The sequence below is a fragment of the Strongylocentrotus purpuratus genome, unplaced genomic scaffold (assembly GCF_000002235.5).
Source record: "Strongylocentrotus purpuratus isolate Spur 01 unplaced genomic scaffold, Spur_5.0 spur5_scaffold_3, whole genome shotgun sequence".
NCBI lineage: Eukaryota > Metazoa > Echinodermata > Echinoidea > Camarodonta > Strongylocentrotidae > Strongylocentrotus > Strongylocentrotus purpuratus.
The window spans coordinates 26,988,530-26,998,383 of record NW_022145609.1 but is presented as its reverse complement, the minus strand read 5'-3'; the positions used below and the strand labels follow the sequence as shown (position 1 = coordinate 26,998,383).

General features: G+C 36.9%; 1 protein-coding gene across 1 annotated transcript; it reads right to left on the bottom strand.

The window, feature by feature from the left end:
• Positions 1 to 1,573: 1,573 nt before the first annotated feature.
• On the bottom strand, positions 1,574 to 7,031 carry LOC115928552. The gene is made up of 4 exons (XM_030995860.1): positions 6,971 to 7,031; positions 5,997 to 6,065; positions 3,472 to 3,606; positions 1,574 to 2,344 (listed from the first exon to the last, which is right to left on the bottom strand). Exons 1-4 carry the CDS (start codon positions 7,029 to 7,031, stop codon positions 2,196 to 2,198), a joined length of 414 nt encoding a protein of 137 aa, XP_030851720.1. The 3' UTR covers positions 1,574 to 2,195.
• Between the last annotated feature and the right edge of the window lie 2,823 nt (positions 7,032 to 9,854).

The following is a 9,854-nucleotide window of genomic DNA, read 5'->3' as shown; positions in this document are numbered from 1 at the left end:
AACATTTCTTGCTATTGAATGAGGCCTCATTCATACTGCTTTCACACTCCATATCCTCTTCATGTTTGAAGAAAACTGATAAATTACTTAAACACTTCTGTTTAAGGATAGAGGAACTGTATGGTAAAAGATATTGTAGTTCAAATGTCCACGGTTTACCGCACTACGTACATAAAGTTGAAGCCCTTGTTCCATTGTGGGCAAATTCATGTTTTTACTTTGAAGATTTTAATAGTGACCTGGGTTCATTGTTCCACGGTACGCGCAGTATAGCTGCACAAATTATTTCAAAAGTCTGTCAACAACAGGTCATTCTCAAATTTGAACGTTTTCTCCCTTGTGGATCACCCCTACATGACTTTTACATTGTATCAACCCAGAAGGGCCAAGTAGGAAAGATTTGTGAAAGGATTAGGAATGGTATTTTTGTTGTTGGTAGTGTAAAGCTTTCTAATTATGATTACATATCACCAGTTGCTCGGTTTACATTCCACAAGTCAACGCCTTCCACCATGCTAAGAATATCAGAACAAAAGAAGAGACAACTTCACTCAAAATGATTATGTTGTGAGCTATATGACTCCCTTCCATTTAATATCAGTATCCATCAGTTATTTAACATATAATTATCCACAAGGGAATTTAAAAAAAAAAGATTTCCCAAAGCGACGATGTATCCTTACTTTAAAAAAATTAAAACAAGTTAGCAGATGTTTCTGCATTTATTGATGAATCAAATATTAAACATTCAAATAACAATATTAGTATATAATATAATTGCTTTACATGAAGAGTGAAAACTTAAATTCACACACATAAAAATGCATATATATACCGGTATATGTAATTGAAAACTTGAAAGTATGGAGGTAAGTAAAATAATCAAGATAAATGCAGAGGCCAACTATCATAAGCATGAATGCTTGAGTCGATAGCAGCCGGGAAAGGGGGGGGGGGGGATATGGCGCTGTTATAGGAGTATGTAGGAGAATAGAGTGTCACGTATACAAATTTCGTTCAGAAAGTGGCTAAATAAAAAGTGGAAAGAAAGTAAAGAAATAAAAAAATTGCAAGTGTGTGCAAATGGGTACAAATGGAATGGAAGTTTGGAACAACAGGTCTTCATAAAAAAAAAATTAAAAAAACCTAAATACTCCCCACAGGATGATCATGAAAAATGGGCACTTTAAGGGCGTGAAGGACTTTTATGACTTTTACACGTAACATCATTTTGGTTCCAGCTCATCATGCATACATGTATTTTATATGACATTGTATAATTTACTAACTCGTTACAGAAAGAACATAATTCATCAATTTACACTCACTTCCCACTTTCATTGAAGTATTATATATTTCGTTCATCATCTTCATCTATTCAAAAGGTATGTAGGGGAAATAGCTCACAAAATAAGCCTCCAAGCATTTTTGCAAAATTTGATGATTTTCACACTCCCACATAAAACATATCTACAAACTTCAATAAGATACAGTGAGAGAGAGGGAGAGAGAGAGAAAGAGAGAGAGATGTGGGGAGGGGGAAAGAGGGGGAGTTGAAGGGGTGGGAGGCAGAAAAAAGTGGGCCAGAGACTTCACAAAATGGAGAGTAAAATACATGTATGTATATTAATCACAGCTTTTTGTAAAAGTGTGTTGGATACCATGTATTTAAAGACATGATTACAAGTGGTAAAATAGACTCTTCTCAATTTAATTGCTCATAAAATTGGTTAATTTCTTTTTAAAATGCATTTGACTGTGTACCCATCAAAAGATGTGCAATGAAAAAATATACTGTACATGTGAAAAACTGAAAGGCGCAGGTTTCTAACAATGCCCTGCAAGTGTTGAAAGAACCAAGTCTTCTCTTACAATAAAAAAAACCTCACTAATGATTTACATACCACAATTAAATGAACAGTTTGACATGTGTCAAATTACGTAAAGTTCATGTTATTTTATTTATACATAATAAAACCATATTGACTAGCTTCTAGAAAGTATTGTAACACAAATTCTCCATGGAAATGTTACATCATCTTAGAGCTACTTAAGGTTCTTTTTCATTAACTCCAGACATCAGCAACTGGTGGATGACACAATAAAAAAAAATCATGTATGGACCTTGTCTGAGCCATAGATAGATGTGGAGTGAGATGTACTGTAATCCCTCAAGGTTATCTATTAGGAACTCTTTAGGCAACGGGGCAGAGGGGACGGATCTCCTTGACCTTAACCTTGAGGTCACCAGTCATGGGCATTGCAAGAACGGTGTGGTCAAGCGTGAATTTTTTGCCAGGCACATTTACAGCTTCTCCAGCCATAAACAGCATGTAGCGTTCCTCTGCACAGAGAAAAGAAGAATCATAAGTACATGAAAATTCATGCACTTTGTTTACTGTGAGTTTACAAGACATTAATTATTCACTATTTGAAAAATCCATGCCAAATGTCAAAGTTAGTAATACTGAGCAAGCAACTACAATGGCGTGTTTCATCGAAATGCATAATACAAGAGTTTAAAGGTATTTCCTGAATCCTTATTTATCCCATACCAACCGTGCAATATCAAATCATTCCAATCACATTGTCTGTTAAGAGCCAGAAGGGCATTAATTCTATCAAAAAACATTATACAACGTCTCGCGACGAGACCGATCACTTTTCTCTAACTTCTAACCAATCAGAAGGCCTTGTTTTTTTCTCTCCAGGAAGTGCCGGTGGGCATTAAAGCGCCAAATGTGTTTCCCAAATTGCAAAAGGTCCCTAGTCTTGAAGGGGTAGGAGAAAGCAATTTGACGTCATATCACTCCAGGAAGTGCCTGAAAATGCGCCTAATGTGGTTCTTAAATTGCAAATGCTTCCTACTCAGGGAAGGGGTTTCGAACCCATCCCAGACCCACCCCGCTTGGTCGGTTCGGTCCCTCGCTGCTGACGCCTCGCCGCTGTCGCTTCGCCCCATCGTTTTTCATATAATATTCACCCGGTGCAATTTTGTCCCCCCCCCCCCCCCCCCCCCACAAAAGCACTACACTGCAAACACTTCAGTCTCTAAGGGCGCGTTCATGCTTGATTTTGAAGGCAGAATGAGCGATTTGTAACGCTCATCGTAAACGCTCATCGTAATCGCAGTTCCACGGTGCACTGTTCATGCTCACTTCTCCAGGCAATTCTCCTTGGGTGGCCTTCAGCTGGATTCGCAAACCTGTGTGCGCATGCTACGTAGAACCACTAGAGGTCAGTGCGTTGACCCCATTTAAACGCGTTTACAAATTGTAAACGCATCTTTTTGTGAGTTTACGATCGGCGATCGTGATCGCCGTTTTTCGGTGATTCTGCAAAAGTGAGCATGAACGCAAGCGTGTTTTAAACTAAACGCGTAACAGATGCCTGATTCTGGCCGTCAAAATCAAGCATGAACGCGCCCTAATAATAAGCTGATGAAGTGTGATCGATTCAGATATATCTCACCTGTCAGTTCAACGTTACAGACATCGTTCCTGATGAATCCGACGATGGGACGATCATCTGCATACAGGTTTATCGAATTTGTCAAATCATTCAGAATCTTGGCTCGTCCATCCGGCCTTACCTTGACGATGAAAACTGTCAAACAAACAAACATGATGAGTTAAAAAAATTTAGTACTTCATGCACATCCATAAACATACATACAAACACAAGTATGTGAGATCTTTATATGTTTACTGATTAATAGTTACAAAATTTGAAGGGTTAAAATTGAACATCAATATGATTTAGTATCTCGTTCACAGTGTCGTTGACAATGGTTGACCTAGTGATAAAGGTCGTACACAAAACCAATCAAGGAATTAGGAAGAAGTCAGACAAACTAATCTAGCATTTTTTGCAGCCAACAACAAATTCTGTAGTCAAGAACGTTGCGGAAATTATGAATATATCGTGTATGTCCTATCTGTGAAATTTAAACGTTAGCAGTGTCCTAATATTCAAATTATGCAAGGAAACCCGATTACTTGCTAGACTTCACTAGACTAGACTCGACAACTAATTGTCGTTTTTTACCCACTTAAAGACATTTTCAAGCCCCTTTTTTTAGGGAAGTTCTAAATTAGTATTATCTTTCAAATGCCGTTGGAATTTAACCTTTTCATTTTTTTGGCCTGCAAATGGGACATACACAGTAAAAACGCTGTTTAAAAAAGTGATGTTCACTTACAGTTGTACACTATCTTAAACAACAGTTGATCAAATTGTAAACAATGTTGCTCGAAACAGAAGTAATTTTGTTAAACATTCGTTGTTTAAAATTTAATGACTGCTATACTTACTATACGAGAGCTTTTAGACAGTGTTGTTTACATATGACGTCATGTGCCTCGTGCCAGTTAAGTGCGTGTTGCTAAAGGCTTTATTTCACATTGTTATGTTTAGAAACAGGTTCCTTGAAACTAAAATGCAATTGAAATTGACATGCCACTTAGAAATGCAGTGCAGCTGTTAAGGCACAGCTCATTGTTATTCATATTAGATGCAAGCGCAAGTGTATGCAAGGGTCTTTAATTGTTGACTACACAGATTGATACATATGTAAAAGCACATGGACATTGAGTCTGGATCAAACTACCAAAGCAACCACACGTGTTTCTGCAGGCTCCATCTTGTTTGTCTCTATACTTACATTTATTTAGCTTAATAGTTATTACTTTCCAACCCACAACACAACATCATGGCCGACCAAGCTACCGACGCGCTTCTAAGTGACTGGGGATTCAATGGCTTAATTGAAATCACTTTTCTATTAACCACTTTGAAGTTTTTAACTTATAGCGTAAGTTCACAGTTAAAATTTTCGGTATCTGTACGCAAATGTCAGAATATAGGTAGACTTAAAATCGTCGCGTCATGCAGTGCGGCACTGATCGCGCACTCGGTTATAACGTGTGCTAAATTCCTTGCCATAGAGATTGCATGCATTCCTATATATGCAGTTTATACGTGCGTGCATGCGCGCTCATGCAAAATGGGCACTGTTTTGGCGCTAATTCATGAATTGCAGAATTACCCTAGTCTTCATATAGAGACCCAAAAGTAGTGGTGCACTTATTCAGAGTATCAAACCCAAATTATACCCCATTATACAACCCTTTTGTTGTAAACAACCCCCACTGAACAACAGCTCCTTTTTAAACAACTTTCTTTAAACAATTAACCCAGTTGGTTTAAACAACCCCAACTGAACAACAGCTCCATTTTAAACAACTTTCTTTAAGCAACCCAGTTGGTGTAAACAACCCCCACTGAACAACAGCTCCTTTTTAACCAACTTTCTTTAAACAACCCAGTTGGTGTAAACAACCCCCACTGAACAACGTACAGCTCCGTTTTAAACAACTTTCTTTAAACAACCCAGTTGGTGTAAACAACCCCCACTGAACAACAGCTCCTTTTTAAACAACTTTCTTTAAACAACCCAGTTGGTGTAAACAACCTCCACTGAACAACAGCTCCGTTTTAAACAACCGTCTTTAAACAACACCGGTTGTTTAAATTGTGATTTTAAACAAGTTGTTCAAAATGTTGATCAACTAAGTGTTTAAACTTTAAACAACTCGAGTTGCTTAACACTTTAAACAACTCTTAGATCAGGTCACCCGTTAATCAAGAGTTGTTTAAACTTTTAAACAACTTGTTCACAAAAATTTTAACTGTGTAGTACCTTTAAGCCTCGCTTCCACATGATGTGGTAAACGCCATGGATAAATAAAACCATTTGAAGAAAAAATGTACAACAGGTGAGGGTGGAAAAAGTATCAGCATGTTACAAAGTTCCCTTACCCTACTTGAATATCTGGGGGTAAATGTTTAGAAATATAAAGCACACTGCATGTGCTGATGTAATTTCATTTTGTGAGCGTCTTTAGTTTTTATAGGGCGGTGTACCACTTTGGGTTTGAGTGATGATTTGACACTGGTATCAGAGTGAGTGAGAAATGGTGATAGTGAGTACTTACTGTTGTCAGAATCACAAATCTTCTGTTCGAGGTCATCTGGAGCAGTAACTGTAACCACTGGGCAAACTACTGTAGAGGAGAAAATAAAAATAAGAACTAGAAATTTAATTCGTCATGGGGACGAATTAGGTGGTCTGTTTTCAATTTTCATGATCATGCTCATCTTTAATTCAATGATCCAATATAATGATGTTAATTTTAAATGATGTATTAAGATATGAATTGATGAATGAAGTATCGATGAACTGATGAACTGATAGATTGAACTGATGTGAAATGAACTGAATTGATGAGCTAAACTGATGAACTGATGAACTGTGACCTGAACTGAAGTTAATAACTTCACCGATAAACAAAATATTGAGAAATGATTATGATCGAAATCATGATCATAATGAAATTTAATCAAACAAGACCGGAATGTAGAATGCATATTTCAGAAAAAGTCACCTCCTATAGATATGCCACGCAAATTAAGAAATTCTGACACGTCGCATTTAAACGAAGTTTTCTCTATGATGACGTCATCAAAATGAAAAATGGTGAGATATAGATAAAGAGAAGGAGAGCAGGAGACGGGTTATAGTCATGTAAACATACATGAGCTGGACAGAGGGATGAAAGAGGAATCAGAATGCATTCGGAAGGAGAGAGTATAGTATAAGAAAACATGGTAGGGGTGAAATAATAATACTAAGGGCAAAGGAAAGAGCTAGAGAAAATTAAGGAATATCACAAGACATAGAGGGAGAACAGGAGCCAGAGCCAGATAAGGGAGAGGGCGATAGGGATGAGAGACTAGAGAAAGAGAGAGGCAGAGACAGATGGAAACAGAGCAAGTGAAGAAGAGGGAGGCAGAGCAAGAGAGGGAGAAGGTGAATGAGTAGAGAGAAAGAGAGATAGTAGTCGAAGAAGATGATAACATCAAATAAGAAACGAAAGCAAAAATATATATATTTTTTAAATTGACCCACCGGGAATCGAACCTTGGTCACCGGAATGGAAGTAAAGTGCGTTACTGATATACCAAAACATTTCTATTCAATCTTTCATTATTGCAAGGAGTTTTTTCCAGATCGGCTAAAGAAAGCTTAAACACCAGTCTTTAAATGTGGTGACAAGTGTGAATTTACAAACTATAGACCAATTTCTGTACTGTCAGTCTTCTCTAAATTATTCGAGCGCATTGTTTATAAAAGAACTATTGAATTACTTGACAAACATTCTATTGTCAATAAACATCAATATGGTTTTCGTAGGGATTATTCAACATGTATGGCTCTAACCGGTCTTTCTAGTAAAGTCATAGATGCATTTGAAGCAAATGAATTTGCAATTTGAGTTTTAATAGATCTGTCAAAGGCCTTTGACACAATTAATCACAATATTTTACTATCTATATTCGTTATGGAATACGCGGTGTAGCTCATAAATGGTTCACCAGCTTTCTTAACAATCGATTACAATGTACTAAGCATCAATCCCTAATTTTGGAGTTTAGGACAGTAACATGCGGAATTCCACAGGGTAGCCTGCTTGGGCTACTGTTATTTATATTATATGTGAATGATATTTATAAATCTGCTAATGTATTTTCTTTTATACTGTATGCAGAAGACACAAACATATTTGAAAGAGATTCAAACTTGAAGTCTCTTATGGATACAGTAAATCCAGGTCTTATATATACACTGTTGGTCATAATGGTGGAATATTTATTTTTCCCCCAGTTTAGGGAAGGATTTAAAAAAAAAAATTATTTCTAATAGATCTAGATAATGGCATACATTCTTAGATTTTATTGAATATTGATTTGTGAGTTTTTGTTTTGCATGACTGCTTAATCATATGTGTGCTACTATGCTAATCAGATAAGGGACCTACGTCCTTAAGTCATAATTGACAGTAATGAGGATTAATGCCTCACAAAAGGGCACTAATATATAGCTGATCGACACGATTTTTATCCTGGGGCCTCACAGTAACGAGGCCATTGCTTAGCCCCTGAATCATGACTGTACACAGTGTTTGCTAGGGTACGCGGCCCCTTCCACAAATCCCCCAAAACGAAGAAAATGCAATAAATTGTCAAAAATTCATTGCATTTTCCCCCGGCCCCAAACAGGAAAAATTCCTCCGTGTGGTCATGCCTTGAACCATAATGCATGGCCCTACAGAGGAATTTTTCCTGTTGGGGGCCGGGGGAAAATGCAATGAATTTTTGACAATTTATTGCATTTTCTTCGTTTTGGGGGATTTGTGGAAGGGGCCGCGTACCCTAGCAAACACTGCGTACAGTCATGATTCAGGGGCTAAGCAATGGCCTCGTTACTGTGAGGCCCCAGGATAAAAATCGCGTCAATCAGCTATATTAGTGCCCTTTTGTGAGGCATTAATCCTCATTACTGTCAATTATGATTTAAGGACGTAGGTTCCCTAGCTGATTAGTATAGTAGCACACATATGATTTAGCAGTCACGCAAAATAAACACTCGCAAATTAATATTCAGTAAAATCTGAGAATGTATGCCATTATCTAGATCTATTAGAAATTTAAAAAAAAAATAAATCCTTCCCTAAACTGGGGTAAAAATAAATATTCCACCATTATGACCAACAGTGCATATATATATGTAAATGGTTCAAATCTAATAAATTATCTGTAAATGTAAATAAATGTAATTATATGATTTTCACAATGGAACAAATGCAGATTTAAATGATCTCAACATTGTTCTTGATAATGTCATATTGCCAAGGGAAGATAAAGTCAAATTTCTTGGCGTTTATTTAGATAGTTCCTTGTAATGGAAATACCATATTTACGAAGTTGAAAGTAAGGTGTCCATGGACCTTGTGGCAGATTAGCCCTGTGCTAAATAAGTTATCCAATAAAGTCTTCTACTACTACTACTACTACATTGGCATTATATCCAGACTCAAACATTTATTGCCAATCACATTCTACGTATGTTAAATTGTGCTCTTATACTGTAATCTTGTTTGGGCGAATTCCTGCAAGTACATAATTTAAGACCTTACATTATTGCAGAAGAAGATTATTCGTATAATATCCGGAATGCACTATCGCTCCCATATTGGTCCCGTGTTTAAACAAATTATTTTCTTGAGATTCAGTGATATCAACTTGGATCAACAGGGTATTTTCATGTATAAAAGCATGAACAACATCTTCCCATCACAATTTAGTGATCTTATCAATTTTCAATGCAACTCGGAAACTCATACGTATAATACGAAAAGCGCTGCCAACACTCATGTCCCTAAACATAGAGCCCGAAGATTTCAATTTGATATTCGATACTCTGGGCAAAAATTGTGGAACACCTAACCATCTATCCTACAGAAGTCGCTCTCCTCGCAGACCTTTCCCCGTAAGGCAAGAATGTATTTAATTGCTCGATATTAATAACCTCTCTTGTATTTATGTGTGAAAATGACTTCTTTTCGAAATCAATAACAAGTTGTATGACCAATGATTTATTTATTTTCATCACTTACGTAAATGAATCAGCTGTTGCTAGGTACCATCTGTATATATTCCCCAGGACAGTGCTGTCGGATGAAGCTGCTGTTTGTTGGTTGAGTTTGCTCGTTTGTAATGCTATGTACCCGCTATCTATTTTAGAATTGTAGTACTTTGTTATTGTTATGATGTAATCGCAGACACATGCACACCCCGATTGAGTTAACTTTCTCTCTTTAAGTGAACATGCCTTCCTATACTTAATTCTCTTCTAATTTGTTTTCCTTTCCTTTTTAAAAAAATATTTCATACCAAAGTTCTGTTATACAAGCTATGCTTTTCGGGTTTTCGCCTCCTTCCGTATCTGAATT

Coding starts and splice junctions, on each gene's coding strand:
- LOC115928552 (XM_030995860.1), bottom strand. CDS start 7,031: ATGTTTTGGTATATCAGTAACGCACTTTACTTCCATTCCGGTGACCAA. Junction 3,607..5,996: donor GATTTGTGATTCTGACAACA/GTAAGTACTCAC, acceptor TTTGTTTGACAG/TTTTCATCGTCAAGGTAAGG. Junction 2,345..3,471: donor CTGTAACGTTGAACTGACAG/GTGAGATATATC, acceptor TTCTCTGTGCAG/AGGAACGCTACATGCTGTTT.